Source organism: Oncorhynchus kisutch, linkage group LG25, assembly GCF_002021735.2.
Source record: "Oncorhynchus kisutch isolate 150728-3 linkage group LG25, Okis_V2, whole genome shotgun sequence".
Taxonomy (NCBI): Eukaryota; Metazoa; Chordata; class Actinopteri; order Salmoniformes; family Salmonidae; genus Oncorhynchus; species Oncorhynchus kisutch.
In genome coordinates this window covers 12968133-12992407 of record NC_034198.2, presented here as the reverse complement: position 1 = coordinate 12992407, position 24275 = coordinate 12968133, and the positions used below count along the sequence as shown (strand labels likewise).

At 42.6% G+C, this 24275-nt stretch overlaps 1 protein-coding gene across 2 annotated transcripts in view; it reads right to left on the bottom strand.

The window, feature by feature from the left end:
• The window catches only part of LOC109870608 (glutamate receptor ionotropic, delta-1-like), a 411408-nt gene that overhangs the window by 53361 nt on the left and 333772 nt on the right, over positions 1-24275 (bottom strand). For both annotated transcript variants that reach the window (XM_031805099.1, XM_020461182.2), the window contains exons 6-8: positions 15969-16142; positions 9030-9191; positions 5522-5641 (exon numbers count right to left, since the gene is read on the bottom strand). In XM_031805099.1, coding sequence (XP_031660959.1) covers positions 5522-5641; positions 9030-9191; positions 15969-16142 — 456 coding nt within the window. The remainder of the gene's footprint in view (positions 1-5521; positions 5642-9029; positions 9192-15968; positions 16143-24275) is intronic.

Below are 24275 nucleotides of genomic sequence, written 5' to 3'. Positions count from 1 at the left end.
AGATCACAATTCACACATATCTGTCACACCCTGATCCGCTTCACCTGTCTTTGTGCTTGTCTTCACCCCCTCTCCAGGTGTCACCAATCTTCCCCATTATCCTCGGTGTATTTGTTCTCTGTGTTCTCTGTCTGTTGCCAGTTCGTTGAGTTTGTCAAGCCTACCAGCGTTTTCCCCTTGCTCTTGTATTTTTCTAGTTCCTGTTTTCTAGTTTTCCCAGTTTTGACCATTCTGCCTGCCCTGACCCTGAGCCGGCCTGCCATTCTGTACCTTATTGACCTCTGCCTGCCCTGACCCCGAGACTGCCTGCTGTTCTGAACCTGATGGACTCTAATTACTGACCTCTGCCTGACCTTGACCTGTCATTTTGCCTGCCCCCTGTTCTAGTAATAAACTTGTGTTACTTCGACACTGTCTGCATCTGGGTCTTCTCCTGAAATGTGATAATATAGAGCTGATAATTGTGCAATTAAACGCTTGCTTTGTGTATACCTTATTTTGTCTCTATTGTCACCACGTCCTGGCTGGTATAAGGTTCAGTGAATGGCGAGATGCAGCATGAGGTAAAACAGTAGGGAGAGTGCGAGTGTTTCTCAAATGAAAGGTTTCATGCGTTCGCCACACTCTCCTCCTCACAACAACGTACTCAAGAGGACGTCCTCGGAGAATGCACTTGGAGCAAGAGAGTATGGAGCACGATAGTATGCATATTGAGAAACACCCATTGACTGCTAAATAGAATTGAAGAGTGATCTGATTCTCAGTCTTTTTTTCCCCTTCTAGTTTCCTACCCTCTATGCGCTTGGTTTTTCATTGCAGTTGTGCTAATCCTCGTACTGAATCCTCGTTATTCTTCTGAATATATGACTCAGGTTTTTTTTAAATCCCACTGTAATAAAGGGATAAGCATTATTGCACGTTGCGTAGGGAATAGAGAATGTGTTGGTAGTTAGTGTCATGACTTTAAAAGAAGATAAATTAGGCTAATTATTAGTGGTCAGCTCATTAACCCCTCTTCGTCTACTGCCCTGACGGTCTAGTCACAATCCCGAGAGGTTAATGACGGTAAGGAGGGAATGTTGGAGTGACGTTTCTATTTTTAGTAAGGTCTTGCCAAGCTTGGGCCAAGTACTGGGGACTACTAAGCCTGGGGAAGCAGATGCCGTATGTGTAAACATGTACTGTTGTAAACAATGTGCATCATGACGCATCCTCTGTTCTAAGTCTTCTAATTCACGGTTAACACTTACAGGGGCTTTCACCTACCTTCCTTCCTGCACTCAACTGTGGTGAGCTTGAACTTTAACACTTGGGGCTTAATACTGGGGATTACTAAGCAAACACATGTACAAATCATTAGGAACACCTTTCCATGACATAGACTGACCAGGAGAATCCAGGGTGAAAGCTAGAATCCCTTATTGACGTCACTTGTTAAATCCACTTCAATCAGTGTAGTTGAAAGGGAGGAGACAGGTTAAATAATGATTTTTAAGCCTTGAGACAATTCAGAGGGTGAATTGGCAGGACAATTTAAGTGCCTTTGAATGGGGCATGGCAGTAGGTGCCAGGCACACTGGTTTGAGTGTGTCATGAACTGCACTACAGTTTCCCGTGTGTATCAAGTTATGGTCCAGCACCCAAAGGACATCGAACCAACTTGACACAACTGTGGGATGCATTGGAGCCAAAATCCCTGTGAAACGATTTCTACACCTTTTAGCCTGCGACCCGATGAGTTGAGGCTGTTCTGAGGTGCAAAAGGGGGTGCAACTCAATATCAGGAAGGTTTTCCTAATGATTTGTACACTCAGTGTATGTGTATGTGTGAATACATATTGGTGTAAACAACATGCATCATGACGTATCATATATTCGAATAATGGTTCGTATTAAGCAAATACAGAGGTTTTGGGTGTTTATTTACACTCAACGACAATAGTTCCGAGCTCAAAGCCTGAAACGTTATAATGCAGGGTAAAATAGGATATAAAATAAAACTGTAGGTGAGAAATAGAAGGGTAGGTCCGAAATAGAACAGTCGAAATAAGAAACTGGTAGCAAAGCGAGAAATGTCAACCCTGTTGTGGTTAAAAGGGAGAGAAGTCAACAGACAGAAATAGGGACTTTACATCTCAATCTCCATTTAGGTCTAATCTATGGAGACGTTTCATCTGAGCGAAGCGTTTGCTTTGTGAAAAATAGCCTGGTAGAGGCGCCGACAGGTACAGATGGAGATGGAGATTTAGATAAAGAGAATGTGAAAAATCAAAGATGAGCAAAATATTAAGAAACCAAACAGACATTTTCAGCTTGGAACATGTAACACAACATTAGAAACCTCTCAGTATATGTAACCACTTGGTCACGGGTTTATACCATTGTGTGTTTACAGCTCCACACTTCTAAGGTTACGTGACGGATGTCAAACAACAGACATAGGACTATTAGAATCCATACCAGAGGCAGGATTAAGTTAGCTAAATATATTCATCTCTTCTCAGGGGGTAATAGCCTAGTTTGTTGGAAAGTGGTGGAGACCGGCCCAGTAATAATGAACAACAACAGGACTGAGTGCACTTGACGTGCCATTAGCTGTCCTTTCCTTTCAATACAAGTAATACATGTCCATGGGATGAAGGGGAGCCACAGCAAAATGGTGTGTGTTTGTGCGGGCGCGTGTGTGTGTGTGTGTGTGTGTGTGTGTGTGTGTGTGTGTGTGTGTGTGTGTGTGTGTGTGTGTGTGTGTGTGTGTGTGTGTGTGTGTGTGTGTGTGTGTGTGTGTGTGTGTGTGTGTGTGTGTGTGTGTGTGTGTGTGTGTGGCTTATGGCCCGTGGACCCTAATGGCCATAATGTGATACACTGGGTTCATAATTCAAGTTGGAATGCCGGGTGATTAAATCTTCATTACCACAGGTCTGACTCATTCCACTTCCATGTCATTTATTTGACTTGTTCTCCATGATGGAAGGTACACAAACCAACCAATACGAAAAACCTATAAAATGTCACAAAATAACAAATATATAAAGAAGAAAAGCACTTGAAACCAGGCTATTTACTCGACACAGTACTTTTCGACACTTTCCCCCTAACAATTCAAAGACGAATCGCCGTTGGGCAATGGCTGACATTTCTCCCAGTCATGGAGCATGGCCTTGTTATTTGGGGAGTCATATGTAGACGTTTACATCTGACAGGCATCCCTCCTTTTAGTGATGGCTGTCCTCTCCTGAGCAAGCGCCAGTGAAGGCATCTCAGAATAAGAGTGTAACCGCATAATACACTCTAGTCAGGAGTGTCCTCTCCTGAGCAAGCGCCAGTGAAGGCATCTCAGAATAAGAGTGTAACCGCATAATACACTCTAGTCAGGAGACACAGAGGAGTCTCCCCAATGGGACAGAGGAGCAGACAGCGTCTGTGTCTCAATTAATACCCTATTCCCAAATGAGTGTACTTCTTTTGACTAGACACACAGAGGGTTCTGAATAGGACCCTTGTCGAAAATAATGCCCTATATGGGGAATATAGGGTATTATTTGAGAGACAGCCTACAGTGTGTGCTTCTCCGGCCATATACAGTGTGAGCTGTGTTGACAGTGACCCTGTTGCTGCTTGTCCTACAGTTGTCATTACAGGATGATTGACACTGTACTGACTGGCGTTTGATCAGAAAAAAGCACAGTACTACATTAGCTGAAATAATGTTTGCAATAGAAATGCAAAAATGTCACAGCAGTATAGGAGTATGTTAATATATGAGAGGCTACACATTGGTGTGTTTATGTCTTAAAGTCCCAGTGCAGTCAAAAAAACAGATTTTCCTGTGTTTATATACACTGAGCGTACAAAAATTTAGGAACATTAATATTAAGTGTCAAGATCTCCAACACTTCTGGGTTTTTCACGCTCAACAGTTTCCCATGTTTATCAAGAATGGTCCCCCACCCAAAGGACATCCAGCCAACTTGACACAACTGTGGGAAGCATTGGAGTCAACATGGGCCAGCATCCCTGTGGAATGCTTTCAACACCTTGTAGAGTCCATGCCACAATGAAATGAAGCTGTTCTGAGGGCAAAAAGGGGGTTGCAATTCAATATTAGGAAGGTGTTCCTAATGTTTCTATACTCATATAACGTTATGCATTATGTTATTTATATTTTTGTTAAGAAAAACACATCTTAGCATATGACAATCAGTGGTGTAAAGTACTTAAGTAAAAACACTTTCAAGTACTACTTAATACATTTTTTGGGGTGTCTGTACTTTACTATTTATATTTTCACAAACTTTTACTTCAATACATTCCTAAGGAAAATAATGTACTTTTTACTCCATATATTTTCCCAGAAACACAAAAGTACTCGTTACATTTTGAATGCTTAGCAGGACAGAAACATTTTCACATTTTCACACTTATCAACAGATCATCCCATATCATGCTTACTGCCTCTGATCTGGTGGACTCATTAAACACACATTTTTTATTTTTTAAATGATGTCGAAGTGTTGTAGTGTGCCCCTGGCTATCCACAATTTTAAAACTAAAATACATTTCAAATGTTTTATACTTTTGATTCTTAAGTATATTTTGCAATTACATTTACTTTGATACTTAAGTGTATTTCAAATCAAATACATTGACGTTTACTCAAGTAGAATTTTGCTGGGTGTCACTTGTGCTCCCTCTCCGGCCTCTAGGTCACCAGGCTGCTCGTTATGGCGCCCACCTGACGCGCACCTGCACGTCATCAGACTCACCCTGATTACCTTCCCTATATATGTCACTCCCTTTGGTTCCTTCCCCAGGCGTTATTGTTTCTGTTCCTGTATCATGTCTGTGCGTTGTTTGTGTTTCTTATTTTGTACAAGGTTGTATTTATTTATTAAAACACTCACTCCCTGAACTTGCTTCCCGACTCTCAGCAAACATTGTTACACTGGGTGACTTTCACTTTTACTTGAGTCATGTTCTGTTAAGGTGTCTTTACTATTACTCAAATATGACAATTGGGTATTTTTTTCCACCACCGATGACAATTTGCATTATAGAACACAAACCTACATAGAGAATTTCAATCATGCCGGTTAACCTATTTTTTTTTCCAGCAATGTAGAAATAACCTAGATATTGTAGAGTATATTACATTTCTCAGTACAATTTAAAGAGACAACCAACAGTATCCTGGCAGATTGTTGTGTATGCTTTGCCTCAAGGACTGCACCATGTTCCACAGGGTTTCCACACTTTCAATTTCTGTGTGCTAAGAAACCCAACCCAAGACACCTCAGAAATCGCTGCCAGCAATTTATGGGCCATAACCGCCTCTGTTTTAAAGAAATGGTTTACTGACTACTTTGTAGAGGCTTGCTGTGCTGCAATACCACTGGGTAGTACCACAGAGGTCCGTAGCTTCAGAACTGCGCAGAGGAGAACAAACTCAAAAACATCTGTCAGACTTAAAGACATCTTGAGCCAAAGGAGGTATGCACATTAGTAGCGGAATCATCATACTCACCCTTTTCACGTCTTTTCCAAACGTCTCGCTGAAGCTAGTGCCCAGAATTTCAAACTGAACATGAGAATTGGATCCATTCGCTTTGAAATCCATTGTTCCTGTGAGACCTGTGATATGTCCCTGTGAGGAGAGAGAGAGGGAGGCAGAAAGAGAGAGATAATATCGTTTCAATTTCTAGAGTGAGGTCTCAGTGTCATGACAAGACCAACTGTCAAATCAAATGTGATTGGTCACATACACATGGTTAGCAGATGTTAATGTGAGTGTAGTGAAATGCTTGTGCATCTAGATCCGACAGTGCAGTAATATATCAAAAGTAATCTAACAATTCCCCAACAACTACCTAATACACACATCTAAAGGGAGGAATAATAATATCTACAGTTGAAGTCGGATGTTTACATACACTTAGGTTGGAGTCATTAAAACTAGTTTTTCAACCACTCCACAAATTTCTTGTTAACAAACTATAGTTTTGGCAAGTTATTTAGGACATCTACTTTGTGCATGACACAAGTCATTTTTTGGGTCGGCTTCTTAGATCCACTGTCCTGGGTGGTGGTCCAAACAAAGGATTCGCTTCGAGAAAGTCGTGTGCCTGGTCATAATGTTGGTAAGTTGACGTAATTTTTATATCCAATAGTTCTTCCTGGCTGTATGTAATAACACTTAAGATTTTCTGAGCTAACAATGTAAGAAATAATACATAAAAAAACGAAATACTGCGTAGTTTCCAAAGGAATCGAAGAAAGGCGACCATCTCTGTCATCGCCATCCTGCTTTAAATAGTCCTTTAATATCAAGTCCATAATGAAATCGGTGCACTCCCTAACATGGAACCCAAATTGGCTGCGCGCGTGCGCTATCGTGCATACATTTATTTTGTCCCCTAAACCAAACGTGATCATGACATGCAGGTTAAAATATCAAAACAAACTCTGAACCAATGACATTCATTTGGGGACAGGTCGAAGCATTAAACATGTATGGCAATTTAGCTCGTTAGCTTGCACTTGCTAGCTAATTTGTCCTATTTAGATAGCTTGCTGTTGCTAGCTAATTTGTCCTGGGATATAAACATTGATTGTTATTTTAACTGAAATGCACAGGTACTCCGACAATTAATCCACACATAAAACGGCCAACTGAATCGTTTTTCATCTCTTCTCCTTCCAGGCTTTTCATCTTTGAACTTATATAGTGATTGGCATCTACACTCTCATAGTATTACCACGACGACCGGCAAAACATTTAGTCTTTCAATGGGTACCTGCTTCTATAAACCAATGAGGAGATGGGAGAGGCAGGACTTGCAGCGCGATCTGCATCAGAAATAGGAATGACTTCTATTTTAGCCCTTGGCATCGCAGACGCTCGTTGGCGCACGTGAGCAGTGTGGGTGCAATAATTGAATAACATGGTTTTCTACATTTATTTTGCGACGCTCGTGCACGCGACGTGTCCGGTCTGGTCAGCATGTGAGCCAATTAATATTGTGGTTGAATCAGTTTGCATGTTTGAACCAATGTCACTGTGCTAGGGACAGGCCAATTTCTCTGAGACAAATACAGTCAAGCCCAAAATTATTGGCACCCTTGGTAAAGATGAGCAAAAAAGACAATAGGTGAGAAATAATCCAAATACTGAGCTATATTTTATGGAAAAGAAATTGGAAAATTATATTATTTTATACTAATACAATTGCTCAGAGAAAGAGAATTTGTTAAACGAGTAATAATTTATTTTTGCAAAATGTATGTGGGGCAAAACTATTGACAACCCTATTTTCAAAACCTCATCTTGCGAGGATAACGGCATTGAGCATTTTTCTAAAATGTTTTGTGAGATTGGAGAAAACATTGGGAGTGATCTTAGACAATTCCTCCATAAAGAATATTTCCAGACCCTTGACATCCTTTGTCTATGCTTATGGACTGCTTTCTTCAATTCAAAACCCAGGTTTAAAATGGGGTTCAAGTCCAGAGACTGATGTTGATTTTGGGGACATTTATTTGCAGATTTTGATGTGTGCGTGGGGTTATTGTCTTACTGGAAGATCTACTTACTGTCAAGTTTCAACCTCCTGACAGAGACAACCAGATGTTTGGCCAAAATGTCCTGGTACTGGGTGAAGTTCATGATGTCGTTGACCTTAAAGGGATAGCTCACCCAAATTACAAAATGACATATTGGGTTCCTTACCCAGTAAGCATTCTATGGACAAGGTATGACAGCAATTCATGGTTTAGTTTAGTTTACCTGGCACTGTTTCCACATGCTAACATTTTAGCCTCTCTGGGACAAATCCCATTCAAGTCAAAGGTAATGCATGTTTTATATTTTATTTCTGTGTTTTGTGTGGCGCCTGCAGGGTTGAAATATGCTACCCTCTTTGTTTACTATTGGGCTATAATCAGACAATAGCTTCTTATGCTTTCGCCGAAAAGCGTTTTTAAAATCTGACATGTTGGCTGGATTCACAACGAGTGTAGCTTTAATTGAGTATCTTACATGTGTGATTTAATGAAAGTTTGAGTTTTATGTCATTTTTAAAAAATTTGCCGCGCTGCATTTTCCCTGTTTTTTCCCAAGTGGGACGCAACCGTCCCCTATACCATAAGAAGTTAAAGAAAAAAATAAGCAAACACGTTTGTTGTTCGCCAAAAGGAATGTGGGTGACTCCCCAAACATATGGAAGAAGGTACTCTGGTCAGATGAGACTAATATTGAACTTTATGGCCATCAAGGAAAACGCTATGCCTGGCGCAAACCCAAAACCTCTCATCACCCTGAGAACACCATCCCCATAGTGAAGCATGGTGGTGGCAGCATCAAGCTGTGGAGATGTTTTTCATTGGCAGGGACTGGGAAACTGGTCAGAATTGAAGGAATTATATATGGTGCTAAATACAGGGAAATTCTTGAGGGAAATCTGTTTCAGTCTTCCAGAGATTTGAGAAGGTTCACCTTCCAGCCGGACAATGACCCTAAGCATACTGCTAAAGCAACACTCGAGTGGTTTAAGGGGAAACATTTAAATATCTTGGAATGGCCAAGTCAAAGCCCAGTCCTCAAACCATACAACTTGAAGGAGAAGGAGCAGTTTTGCCTTGAAGAATGGGCAAAAATCCCAGGGGCTAGATGTGCCAAGCTTATAGAGACCCAAGAGACTTGCAGCTATAATTGCTGCAAAAGGTGGCTCTACAAAGTATTGACTTTGGGCGGGTAAATAGTTATGCACGCTCAAGTTTTCTGTTTTTTTTGTCTTATTTATTTTGTCTTATTTATTTCAAATATTTTGCATCTTCAAAGTGGTAGGCATGTTGTGTAAATCAAATGATACAACTCCCCTAAAATCCATTTTAATTCCAGGTTGCAAGGCAACAACATAGGAAAAATGCCAAGGGGGAAAAATACTTTCGCAAGCCTCTGTATATATATATATATATATATATATAGAAAAAGGTTCATATTCATGTTCTGAACTAAAATGTTGTACTATATTTACCATCTGGATGTTCTCCAGCATGGACCAGCCTCCGTTCCATGGCTTGGTGGACTTCTTGATGCAGTTGAGACTGGCCATGCTGTGCCACTTCCTGTCCACCAACTTCCTGTGGAAGGCATTGGCCAGAGCCAGCACGCTGTCATACAGGTACAGGTTGGACACCTGAAGTACAGACAGTCAAAGGCATATAGAGAGAGTGAGGAGGGAGAAAACAGCATAGAATTAGATATAGAACTCTACAATGGACATTGGCATCATAGCAACATAACTGAAAATCAACCATCTTGGTCATTCTAGAAACGGATACAATTGTAAAATGTTGTATTAAACAATACATTTCCAGGATCTCTGTTGAAAACACACACAACAGAGATTGGAGACCATGGAAACCAGTTAAACATTGATATGTGATTAAATCATTGTTGATGCACAACCTATTCAGTGTACAAAAGTAAAATTGAAGCTGCACCATTAAGGAATGGTAGGACTGGTGTGTTTTGATGTTTTAATAGGACCAGGATTTCCAATGGGTATTGTCTGTATGTGCGGCATGAGGACATGGAAAGGTACTGCATAAACAAAGCTCAGAAAAGCTTCATAAACAGAGCCCTGTGGTTATTGCTCTTAGCAGCACCACAGATGTTGCTCTGGCTCTGATGGGGAGTGAAGGGGTGCTAATCCTAATTACCTCCGGGAATAGAAGGCACTCTGACTGGGAGTGGGACACAGCTGGGGACATCAGGAACCGCTGGGCTGAATGAGCCCCACATGAGGCCCCCCAAAACACACATGCATTCACACTCTCAGACAGACACACACGTGCATGCGCGCCCGCATGGCGCACGCAGGCCCGCAAGACGCCCACGCACACTCACACAGACACATATACACACACGCCCCTATCAAAGTGACACACAGCATGACAGTCCCCTTGACCAGATGTGAGTCCAGCTCCAGAGTCAACCCAGCGCCATGGAGCAGAAACTAAACGCACAGTGACAAATAAGCAGCGGAGCAGTCCAACTGTTTCAGAGGCAGAAGACGCAGACATCACACTAGGCTATGATAATGACATCCTCTGCACTGACAATTCATGCCGTCTCCCTTCTCCACCACATTGGAAAAGCAACATTAAGAATCTGCCCCTTTAAAAAAAAAAAAAATGACATACCCAAATCTAACTGCCTGTAGCTCAGGACAAGGACATGCACATTCTTGATACCATTTGAAAGGAAACACTTTAAAGTTTGTGGAAATGTGAAATGAATGTAGGAGAATATACCACATTAGAACTGGTAAAATATATTTTTTTGTACCATCATCTTTGAAATGCAACAGGATGGCCATAATGTATTATTCCATCCCAGGCGCACTTGAGATTTTGGCCACTCAATGGCAGCAGTGTATAAACTGATCCAATGAACCATCACATTTCTGTTCAAAATGTTGTATCAGGACTGCCCAAATGTGCCTAATTGGTTTATTAATACATTTTCAAATTCATAACTGTGCACTCTCCTCACAATAGCATGGTATTATTTCACTGTAATAGCTACTGTAAATTGAACAGTGTAGTTAGATTAACAAGAATTTAAGCTTTCTGCCAATATCAGATATGTCAATGTCCTGGGAAATGTTCTTGTTACTTACAACCTCATGCTAATCACATTAGCCTACATTAGATCAACCGTCCCATGGGGGACACACCGATCCTGTAGAGGTTACAACATGGAGCTGCATCCGCATGATAATACTATAGGCTATGGCACACATTCACCCCACATCATGATATGATAACTTAATTATTATGCCTTTTGTCATTTTAGAGTGTGAACATGACATATGGATGAGGATCAGGCCAACAATGTGCAGGCCTACTAGAGTGTAGTAATGCATAGAGCTGTCTACACTAGTCTGTGGCCAGAGTAGAAGCCTCAAGGACAACTATGAGCCGGGCTAACTAAGTCGAGGCAGGGCTAAAGCTGAGCAGGGCTAACTAAGGCTGGGCTGCGGACTGCATCTGCTGGGTAGTTTGTAACTGAAGACCTGGGACAGCGACACTGGCTACAACGTCCCCATCAATCCCAACCCCCTGGACCTAAATCTCTCTATCACTGACAGAGAAGGCAAGAACAACAACAACGAGCATTCTCCCTATGTTTTCTCCCCGTGCCCGTGTCACCCTTCTTCAGTCCTCTCCTCCGCCTTGTTGTTAGCTGTGTGTGGCCTGTCCTGATCTCTGTGTTTTTGAGAATAACCTTCAGATTACTTCACTATCACAACAGGTTTGATGCAAGAGGTTCAACCAGAGATCAACAAGTGACCCCTTTAGAAGCCTCAATCAAGAGATCTGTGATCAGCGATCTCAGTCAAACACAATGTCACCCAGAGAAGTGGAATGGAACGCCACATTGTGGAAGTGATTTGGTGTACGCCAGTACGACCTGCTACTGGCTCTGAGTAAATCAAGCTTGTGTGTCTACACTATGTATGCGGATGACTCAACACTATACAAGTCAGCTACAACAGCGAGTAAAATCATTGCAACACTTAACAAAGATCTACAGTCAGTTTCAGAATGGGTGGCAAGGAATAAGTTAGTCCTAAATATTTTGAAAAATAAACGCATTGTATTTGGTACAAATCATTCACTAAACCCCAAATACCTCAACTAAATATTGTAATGAATCATGTGGAAATTGAGATGACTAAACTGAGGAGACTAAACTGCTTAGAGTAACCCTGGATTGTAAACTGTTAAGGTCAAAACAAATTGATACAGCAGTAGCTAAGATGGGGAGAACAACAATATCAAAAAGGCAGGTCCTACAGGCCCTAGTTTAGTCACACCCGGACTACTGCCCTGCCGTGTGGTCAGGTGCCATAAAGAGAGACTTGGGAAAACTACAACTGTCCCAGAACAGGGCAGCACAGCTGGCCCTTAAATGTACACGTAGATCTAACATGAATAATATGCATGTCAATCTCTCATTGCTCAGTAGAGAAGTGAATGACTTCATCACTACTTGTTTTGGTAAGAATTACTGACATGTTGAATGCACCGAGCTGTCTGTTTAAACTACTAGCACACAGCTCGGACACATACATATCCCACAAGACATGCCGCCAGAGGTCTCCTCACAGTACCAAAGTCCAGATCAGACAATGGGAAGTGCATACTACTACATAGAGCCATGGCTACATGAAACTCTATTCCACATCAAGTAACTCACAGACGCAGTCAAATCAGATAAAAAAAACTGATAAAAATACACCTTATGTGAAGAGTCACACACACAGGTACAAACACACACATACACACAAACATAGCATACACACTATACACACACGTACACCTGGATTGTGTGTTGTACTAGAGTGGTAGCCAGAGGGCACACACTTAAGTATTGTGAAATCTGTTTTAAAAATGTATTAGTGTACTGTATATTAATGCCTTAATTTTTTATGGACTCCAGGAACAGTAGTAATGGGGATCCACAATAAATACAAAATACAAATACCGACCGAGTGAACGTGCGGATATGACTAATTTGTTAATACATGGCGAACTGACATCTTTCCAGGGGGGAAGTAGATACAGTAGTGTTGAAATTGCTAATTTTGTGATAAACAGCTGACGGGGTTCGCCGGCAGCATGAACCAGCGTTTGCCATGTCACGAAGGTGATTTAACATCAAAGAGCATTTAACCCCCTTTTTTCATGAATTATTGAGATAGGAGCCCCCTGAGGAGTTGGGCCATCTGCTAACGGTTAGCGATAGCGAGAGTTCAGGTGGGTTCAAGTTTTTTTTCTTCCATTCGGAGACACCTCTGGTTACATAAATGAGGAACAGAGGGGAGGGATGTCAGAGAGCAGCATCCGTGTGATTTTGTTGGGTGGCTGATTGATCATGTCTAGCTGCTATCTAGCTGCCATATCAAAGGGGTATCTATGATACATTTGTCATTTTGTTGATTCCTATACTGCATGTATTCAAAAGGGGTAATGTATTCAAAAACATATTCTTGACAATAAACTGCAGGAAGTACTCAGCGTTTACTCAACCGAGTTTGCGAGAATGTCCGACTATTATTTGTTGGATTGTTATCAATAAACCCTGAACAGTTTAAACCTCCCATAGTTTAAAAAAAAATCTACCTCCAATAGTTAGTTAAATAGCTACCTAGACTATCTGCATGGACCCTTTTTGCACTAACGTTTTTGACTCATCACGTACGCTGATGCCAATGTTTATTATCTATCCTCTTGCCAAGTCACTCTATTCCTAGTTATATGTAAATACCTACCTCAATTACCTCACACCCCCTGCACATCGACTCTGTACTGGTACCCTGTGTATACAGCCAAGTTATCGTTACTCTGTCTATTTATTATTGAGTATTTTCTTTCTCTCTGCATTTTGTATGAAGCATATGTGACTAATAAAATTTGATTCATTTTTTGGGGGGAATGAAGTGCAGGTTACTTGATGAGTAAACTAGAAACATGTATATGAGTGGGATGTTTAGTCTGAAAAAAAGACTTTTGAGAGACTCAGGAGACTGAAAGCAAAACAACTAAACAAAACAAAATGAGTGTCACGTCCTGACCTTTTTTTATGTCTCTATTTTTAGGTTGGTCAGGGCGTGAGTTGGGGTGGATATTCTATATTTTGTTCTATGTTTGTATTTCTCGGTGTTTGGCCTGGTATGGTTCCCAATCAGAGGCAGCTGTCAATCGTTGTCTCTGATTGAGAACCATACTTAGGCAGCCTGTTTTCGCCTTTGAGTTGTGGGTAGTTGTTTTCTGTCTCTGTCTCTGTACCAGACAGGACTGTTTCATATGTTCCGTTTTGTTATTTTTGTTCTAGTGTTCAGTGTAATTAAAAGATCATGAACATGTACCACGCTGCACCTTGGTCCTCTCCTTCTTCCACCTACGACAGCCGTTCCAATGAGTCAATAGGAACCACAGGGTATCTAACGCCTCGCTAGCATCCTTGTCCTCTCAACCATAGAAATAGAATCACAAGAATTGGTATCCCCATTCTCCTATTGATTATATTTATATGCTCTCAACCAACTTTTCTTTATCTGTCCTTCAGACCCCAAACACCTGTCACTGTATTCCAGCACATGTCAATAGCCCAGCCTTGTGTAACTTCTCATCATCCATTGTCACGCAATAGGAGATACACAATACAGTATGTGCTGTTGACCCTCGGGGGCCTCAGGGGCCCCCAGGTCACAGGATCAGTGATACTCTAAACAATCAGAAGGCTCTTTAATTCTGGGGCTATCACTGCCATAGCATGTGACAGGGGTCACTGACTTTGTCCCATTGGCAGCATCAGATAACAGTAAAAGAAAACATTGGCATAGAACTCAAATGTATTCAATACACATACTTGTTATTTCTTATGTATTTGTTATGATCGACCTTGAACATATTCATGAAGCGCAAGTGCAATTTGGCTCTGAATGTCATATGTGGTGATAGACTTTTTTTCCTGAACAAATCTCCTGACCAGGAATAACTCGGGACTAGGGCCCCTGGTCAGGTAACATGGTCAGGAAAGAGTCTCGACCCTGGGCATATACAGTAGAAGTTGAAAGTTTACATACACCTTAGCCAAAAACATTTAGACTCCGTTTTTCACAATTCCTGACAGTTAATCCTAGTAAAAATTCCCTCTCTTAGGGCAGTTAGGATCACCACTTCATTTTAAGAATGTGAAATGTCAGAATAATAGTAGAGAGAATGATTTATTTCAGATTTTATTTAATTCATCACATTCTCAGTGGGTCAGAAGTTTACATACACTCAATTATCATTTGGTAGCATTTCCTTAAAATTGTTTAACTTGAAGTAAAACATTTCCACAAGCTTCCCACAATATGTTGGGTGAATTTTGGCCCATTCCTCCTGACAAACCTGAGTCAGGTTTGTAGGCCTCCTTACTCGCACACGCTTTTTCAGTTCTGCCAACACATCTTCTTTGGGATTGAGGTCAGGGCATTGTGATGGCCACTCCAATACCTTGACTTTGTTGTCCTTAAGCCATTTTGCCACAAATTTGGGAGTATGCTTGAGGTCATTGTCCATTTGGAAGACCCATTTGTGACCAAGCTTTAACTTCCAACATCTTGAGATGTTGCTTCAATGTATCCACATAATTTTCCTCCCTCATGACGCCATCTATTTTGTGAAGTGCACCAGTCCCTCCTGCAACAAAGCACCCCCACAACATGATGCTGCCACCCCCGTGCTTCATGGTTGGGATGGTGTTCTTCGGCTTGCAAGCTCCCCCCCCTTTTTCCTCCAAACATAACAATGGTCATTATGGCCAAACAGTTCTATTTTTGTTTCATCAGACCAGAAGACATTTCTCCAAAAAGTATGATCTTGGTCACCATGTGCAGTTGCAAACCGTAGTCTGGCTTTTTTATGGCGGTTTTGGAGCAGTGAATTATTCCTTGCTGAGCAGCCTTTCAGGTTATGATGTCATGTAAAGAGGCACTTTGAGTTTTATTGTAGGCCTTGAAGTACATCCACAGGTACACCTCCTACTGACTCAAATGATGTCAATTAGCCTTTCAGAAGCTTCTAAAGCTATGACATCATTATCTGGAATTTTCCAAGCTGTTTAAAGGCACAGTCAACTTAGGGTATGTAAACTTCTGACCCACTGGAATTGCGATACAGTGAATTAGAAGTGAAATAATCTGTCTGTAAACAATTGTTGGAAAAATGACTTGTGTCATGCACAAAGTAGATGTCCTAACCGACTTGCCAAAACTATAGTTTTTTAACAAGAAATTTGTTGAGTGGTTGAAAAACAAGTTTTAATGACTCCAACCTAAGTGTATGTAAACATCCGACTTCAACTGTAAGACCTTGATGTGAAGGTGCCAGAAAAGGTCCCTTGTTGAACTGACCTCCAGTGACTGTAGGTATCCTTCCTGTGGGTCACAGAGCAGGGAGGAGATGCGGTGGTTGTTCCTCATGCAGCGCACGTTGCTGTCCCTCCACAGAGGAAAGATCTGACGAATCACTGTCATCCGCCCCAAAGCACTGTGTGCCAGCTCCATGATCTCTGTGTCGCTGATCTCCTATAACGAGCGGGGCAGAGAAGGGGAGAGGTTGAGAGAAGGGGTCAGACATGTTACAGCATAAAAAAACTCTATAGAGGTGAAGTTGAAACAAAAACTGTCCTGCCTGTAACTACTATGACAAGGTTGAACAGAGTCCCTGTGTATGGTCACCACATAAAAACAGTCTCAGTTGGACTAGTGTCAGTCTTATCAGTTGTTGTCAGTCTCCTGACAAGACCGACAAGTCCTGCTGAGACTGTCCTTATACGGACACTGTACCTGAAGAGTATTTTCATTTTGATTCAGAACAGGCATGGGCACAGTGACCAAACCCATCTAAACAGCACAATGCACATGAGAATGGAAACCCACAATCAATATTCAAGCAATTTTCTGCATGTAGAAACTGCAATATCCGCTGAGGGAAAGAGTGTGTCAGAGGGAAATTGGTCATTTAAATGTTTGACGTCCAAGTGAAAGAGTCATGAAAAGGGAAAACTTAAGCGAGAGCTGTGTCCTCAGAAATCTATGGTGTACGGTGTCCATATTAGGACAGCTTCGGTCTCAGCAGGTGGCAGTGCTGCAGGAGCTGTATCCTTAGGATGAATCTCTTAGACTAGTAGGAATAAGGATGCTTTGATTCATGGTGAAAGAGCATATTCCTTCTGCTCTTTCGTTTTCCTTGGGTCTGCTTGCTGTTGACAACACATAGCTCACTCAGCCTCCAGGCAATCTCTGAGCTCCTGCCGGGGAGACCCACCCGACCCAGGGCCCCATTATCTCACCCACCACATCCACCCCCAGGATAGGTGCTAGTCAGCCACTGCCAGTTCCCAGGCTCCCTGCTCACCCCACCATCACAGCTGTTGGCTTGTCTTCTCATATTTCTCTGTTTTTGTGGTATTTTCTGCTTGCTTGGGCTTTCTGTCTGTCTGAAGCAGCAGGGAAGCCTACGGTTCTATATCACTTCCACATCAATGAGAGAGTTGATTCTTGCATGATTTGGTAATAATAATAGGCACATCTGCTGCTGACCGTTTGGCATGATTCATTCATGCGACAATTATAATGTGATATAGGGGAAATAAATGCTGGTCGCAGCTTTATAAAATAATACTCAGAGCTGACACATGAGTTAAGTGCAGATTCTCTGACAAAATTAGGAAGCAAAGCAGTGTGGGTAATGTTTAACTCATCATCACATTCTTATTTTCTCCACATAAAGATGCCAAAGTTTTACACACTGATTTTTTCAGGTAAATGTACATCTGGAAATCCCCACAGCAGTGTAGGCCAGGAGGAGGGTTGGGGGTTGGTTTAGCCTCCTAAAGCTCTTCTCCACGTTCTGAGCCTGGCCTCCCATGCCCCTCCGGATTTCACACTCTAACAACTGCAGGTGCTGTACAGACTGGGCCTCTATCATGCCAACCCCTGGGGAAGACCATCTGGTCATCCAACAGGTCCGAAGACTGGAGCCAAGCTACTCTAGACTCTCAAGCCCCAGACAGGAGAGTGGCCCAGGGTAGGGACGATTGACAATAGACTATGGACTTGCAATGAGTGTACGAGACATTAAGGACACATGGTCTTTCCATGACATAGACTGACCAGGTGAATCCAGGTGAAAGCTATGATCCCTTATTGATGTCACAAATAGTTGTTAAATCCACTTTAATCAGTGTAGATGAAGGGGAGGAGACAGATTAAATAAGGACTTTTAAGCCTTGAGACAATTGAGAAATGGATTGTGTATGTGTGCCATTCAGAGAGTGAATGGGCAAGACAAAATATTTAAGTGCCCTTGAATGGTGTATGGGAGTAGGTGCCAGGTGCACCATTTTGGGTTTTGCGACACTGCTGGGTTTTTCACACTCAAAAGTTTTACATGTGCATCAAGAATGGAAGGTGTTCTTAATGTTTTGTACACTCAGCGTATAACAGACGGATATTTGGATGGAGGACACAACTGTTTACCCCTGGCAAAAGTCCATGATCTCTTTCATAAACACTCATGTTTATTTAGACAGAGTAGTGTTGATCTTGGCCTGGGCCTTTGCAGCCCCTGTAGCAGATGAATAAGTAATGTAAAGCTACAGCATTGTTCTGGAAGATCTATCTGATAGTACAACACCAAGGTTAGAGTGTCTCAGCTAGGACAAGCTAGCTACACAGTGTGAAAGTGCAATATGGTGGTACTGGAACCATACATTGCAGGCTCAATATTACGATGAAAAACGATTTGCTGGTTCTGACAGAAAAACTATAAATAGTTTTTAACAAGCAGCCTCAAAAGCAACATAATTTTTTTAACCTAAATTATTAACAGTGCACACACACAGTAGGGGGGAGTGGGGTAAGCTGAGCCTAAGGGGTAAACTGAGCCTAAGGGATAACCTGAGACACCTTTTTTTCTAGGAAACTATACACAAAATTAATAATTAGACCATATATTTCAGAAGAGGTCATCTTTTCATGGAGGAAGAAACAACATGGACAAAGTGCTAAGCAGGTTACGTCCAAAAATGGGATTTTTACAAAGTAAAATGAAGTTAGAGGTTAGGCGTTTCATGATGCTTGTGTCTAAACCAAAGAAGATCCATTTTAGACTGTTTATACATCAATTGGGGTCTCTATACGCTTTAATATGAGGTCCTAAACCTAGCATGAAAGGCCATCATTGTAGCTGTAGGGGCTAATAGTCTAAATGTTTGCACTATGGTAAGTTGAGCTGATGGTTGAGTCAGTAGCAAGTTGAGCAAATTGAAGTGCTTTCTTCCCAGGCATAATGCAAGGCATTATTGCTGAGATATGAAGTAACAACAGGGCCGTGTCTATGTAAAAAGTGTTACAAAAAAGTGTTTGATAGGTCTTCAACCTGTTAAAATGTGCTTAAAATGTTTAAAAGAAAAGACCAAGACAAAAAGAGATTGTGATTTTGTTGAGTTGTGGTTTTAGAAACCTAGTGGTAATATCTCATACAGTTTACATGAACTCTGATTATTTCCAGGATACACAACATCCTGAAATATATGTAGATATCTTTGTAAGATAGAATACTATATTTTCCTTGATGGAGTGATGCTGAATGTAAAGAATTGCTTCCCTGCGTGATTCTGCACAACTCTGGAACATCTGAGTCACGCAAACTTCTGATCTCTCTTTAAAGAAAATCCGTATCCTAACGCTTTTCTCAGAAACATATTCTTTTGAATAGTTTTTTCTTATTCATTTTGACTGATGTCAAATGTAATTGAACAACAAAGAAACTCTAAGGCTACACTAATTAAACACATTTCTATATTAGCAACAAATATTATGTCTGATGATGTTCAAAGCAAATGATCCATGCAGGGTCTCCATATTTAACAATAGCATTTTATTTATTTAATCAATTTTAGAATGAGGCTGTAACATAACAAAACGTGGGGAAAGTCAAGGGGTCTGAATACTTTCCGAATGCACTGTATATATGCTATGTATGTTAATAGTGTATATTGTTTTTTTTAAAGCAGACTGTAGGCAGTGTGTCTCGAGTGCACAAATTGAGTGTCTTGTCTCGGTGTCAGATACATTTTTACTCTGTCTTGACTCGGTCTTGGACAATGAGTCATTTCTTCCTGAGACCTGCCGAGCCCAGCGGAATAAAAAAAACTCAGAATGATCAGCTCCCATTCAGTCAGCTTCTAGAAATGCTTTTGCCAGGCCAAACATCCACAGTCCTTTCATAATACAGGTAACTGCCAAAATAAAGGAAACGCTAACATAAAGTGTCTTAAGAGGGCATTGGACCACTATGAGCCAGACCAGCTTCAATCCACCATGGCATAGATTCTAGTGTATGGAACGCTATTGGAAGGATGTGACACCATTCTTCCATGACAAATTCCATCATTTGGTGTTTTATTGATGTTGGTGGAAAATGCTGTCTCAGGCACCGCTACAGAATCTCCCATTATTGTTGAATTGGGTTTAGATCTGGTGACTGAGATGGCTATGGTATATGGTTTACATCGTATTCATGCTCATCAAACCATTCAAACCATTCAGTGACCACTCGTGCCCTGTGGATGGGGACATAGACATGGTAGGCAAAATAATGTCCTGTCCAGCATTTTTATACATGACCTTAAGCATGATAGGATGTTAATTGCTTAATTTACTCAGGAATAGTGTTGTTACATGACCGTATTACCACCATACCAGAGGTTGCGAGTCATGAAGGCAGTGAAATTATACGTGACCGTTTACGGTAATGCTGATGGTCATTAGCAGCCTACCAAACGTTCTAACTGCCTGGTATTCAGCAATATATTGTCCCTGTAATCACTATGACATCAATGCAAATGTGATCGAAAATCTAATCAAACACTTCATGAGAGCCCATGAGCTCATGTTGCGCAACATTTCTATAGGCTATGCAATTGCGTCAGAAAACAGAGTGATGGCCTCTATTAAAAAGAGGAGGCTCCCATTCACTTTCTATAGTCTAGGCCAACTGTATTTATTTAACAACTTTCATAATATTAAGCACATTGTTTCTCTTTACAACAGTGTCACGCCTGCTCCCTCTCTTCTTCCCTGGCACTCGAGGGCGCCAGGCCGCCCTGCGCTATGCACTCCTATCACCATCATTACGCACATCTTCTTCCCTAGTCATTCACATCAGAGATTCATTGGACTCACCTGGACTCAATCACCTGTGTTACTACCTCCCCTATATCTGTCTGTTCCCCAGCTCTGTTCCTCGCTTAAGAATTGACTAATGTATGTCGTTGGGTTACCCAGTTCTGGCCCTATTCCTGTCCTGTGTCAAATTAAATGTTCAGTCACTGTACCTGCTTCTCTACTCCAGCGTCAGTTCTTCCAGAAAGCTGAAGCCACCCAACGAAGCATCGGGGAGCGCTGGCTTTTCGGTTGGTGTTAATTATCGGCAATTACTGTGAGACCTGCAGTTCTTTGCTTGATAATCACTTGCTGACGAATTTTCATATCCGCCACAGCCTTACTCAGGAACCACACCTGTGTGGAAGCACCTGCTTTCAATATACTTTGTATCACTCAATCGCTGAAGTGTTTCCATGATTTTGTCAGTTACCTGTACATTCATGTCCACTGCTAACTTTATGCCTAACCTTATATACTGCATTTTTACTATATACAGCCAATTTTGACTTTGCAGCAGGCCCAACTAGTGGAAATCTCTCAGCTGTGCCTCCAGAACAAGACTCATCCCAATAAATGTCAACTTGCTCTGTGCAGCTACTTGGGAAGAGTGGGGGAAATTGTTTGAAAGTTGAGCACTCACTATCTCTGTTTAAAATGGTCTGTTCCCGAGTGTGTACATTTAAGTCTAAATATCTTTCATGATAAGAAGTAGCTTAGTATTGAGAAGATATGATAAAAACATAGCTTGACCAGTCTTGATTAGCCCTCGGAAGCCCCGCCTTCCTGGCTCTGATACCAGGGATCGCATGAGTTTCCTCAATTTAGCACAGGTCTTCAGCGAGCCCAAGTTCCCTGACGGCGCAGGGACAAAATATGTTATACCTTGTTCCCTCCTTCAGGGAACAGTAGTTATATTCATAACTGTACGTTCCCCTTTAGTCGGTCACTCTGTATAACATATTATGAGGACATACAATCACGCCCCAAGCCAGCTCAGAGGGTACCTAACTAGGAAGCTCACGGTAGCCCAAGCACACACAGGTTCCACCAGCTCCAAAAAGAGGTTGGTGGGAACTGGAACATGCTGTCATACACATCGATCCAGAGCATCACAAACATGCTCAATGGATGACATGTTTTATGAGTATGCAGGCCATGGAAGAACTGGGACATTTTCAGCGTCCAGGAATTGTGTACAGATCCTTGCAACATGGAGCTGTGCATTATCATGCTGAAACATGAGGTGATGGCGGCGGATGAATGGCATGACAATGGGCAGGATCTCGTCACGGTATCTCTGTGCATTCAAATTTCCATAGATAAAATGCAATTGTGTTCATTGTCCATAGCTTATGCCATGCCATAACTCCACCGCCACCATGAGGCACTCTATTCACAGCTTTGAGATCAGCAAACCGCTCGCCCACACCGGCCATCTGCCCAGTACGTCGAGCACGCAGATGAGCTTCCCTGAGACGGTTTCTTACAGTTTGTGCAGTAATTCTTCGGTTATGCAAACACACAGTTTCATCAGCTGTCCGGCCGGCTGTTCTCAGACTATTCCACAGGGGAAGAAGCCGGATGTGGAGGTCCTGGGCTGGTTACACATGGTCTGCGGTTGTGAAGCCGGTTGGACGTACTGCCAATGTCACGTTTCTTCAAAATCGAACGCAGAAGCAGACCAGGACAAGGAGAGTAGGAAGAAGGTGAGTATTTATTTACAAGTGAATGTGAGTGGGTAGATACATCCAGGTGGCGTAGCGGGCAGCGGTGGTGAGTTGATGGGAGTAAATAGGTGGATCCAATGGGGAAGCGGAATCCTCCGATGACCAGGCGGGAATGGGGTAAATGATCCGGGTGAGTAACTGAAGACAGAACAAACGGAGGTAAGTTGAAGGCAAGCAAGACGTACAAAACAACAAAACAAATTCTATCCAACTTGAGGCTGATACTATGGCACAACATACTGTTCATGGCTAACGATCCGGCAGGGAATGGATGTCAGGTCAGAGCTTTTGAAGGGGAGAGGTGATGATCAGGACAGGTGTGCAGATTACTGATGGGATACAGGTGCGGGTGAACATCGATCTCCCAACAAGCTAATCTGCCCGGCAACCAGACAGGGTGCGTTCCAGGACACCGGAAACACACTCCAGGACAGAAACACAGGCAAACACAGACTCAGGAAGCGGGGTTCGTGACAGTACCCCCCCTCCGACGAACGCCACCGGGCGGACTACCTAGAGCACCAGGGTGGAGGCGGTAGAAGTCACGAAGCAGGTCGTCATCAAGGATCTGACGCCGAGGGATCCAACTCCTCTCCAATCCACGAGATATTGGAAACCTCGACCCCGCCGTCTGGAATCCATTATGCGGCGCACCGTGTAGGCAGGACCACCTCCGATCATCCGAGGAGGATGAGGACGAGGGGGAGGGGGCAACAGAGGACTGATGAGAACCGGCTTGAGGCAGGAGACATGAAAAGTGGGGTGTACTCGAAGCGTTGCCGGCAATTTGAGTCAGACCACAACAGGGTTAATGATTCTCTCCACCACAAACGGACCAATGAACTTCGGTGACAGTTTCCTCGACTCAGTCCGTAGAGGAAGATCCCGTGTAGCCAACCAAACCTTATCTCCGATGGTGTAAGCGGGAGCAGGAATACGGCGACGATTCGCCTGGATCTGATACCGGTCAGAAACTCTAAGGAGAACCTTCCTGGCCCGATGCCAGGTCCGGTGGCAACGACGAATGTGGGCCTGGACAGAAGGAACCGAAAGATCCCTCTCCTGAGAAGGAAACAAGGGAGGTTGGTATCCGTACAGGCATTGGAAGGGGGACATCCCAGTGGCAGATGAAGGAAGGGTATTATGGGCATACTCGACCCAGGGTAATTGAGATGACCAAGAGGTGGGATCAGAGGAGACAAGACAACGCAGCGTGGACTCCATCTTCTGGTTGGCTCTCTCCGCCTGACCATTAGATTGTGGGTGAAATCCAGAAGTGAGACTGACTGTAGCTCCAATGGCCAAACAGAAGGATTTCCAGACAGCAGAGGTAAATTGAGGACCACGGTCAGAAACAATGTCACTGGGCAATCCGTGGACCCTGAAAACCTCCCTAACAAGGATCTCGGACGTCTCCGTGGCAGATGGAAGCTTGGAGAGAGGGACAAAAATGAGCAAACTTGCTGAATCTGTCCACAATGGTCAGAATGACCGTGTTCCCAACAGAAGGGGGCAATCCTGTGACAAAATCCAGGGCCAGATGCGACCAAGGTCGCCGAGGAATAGGTAGGGGGTGAAGAAGCCCAGAGCTGGGCCGATTGGTACTTTTGTTCTGAGCACAAACAGGACATGCGGCAACAAACCTCCGGGTATCTTCTCCCATGGCAGGCCACCAAAATCGTCTGCGCAGTAGCGCCATAGTCCGAGCAACGCCAGGGTGACAAGCTATCTTGCTGGCGTGGGACCACTGAAGAACAGC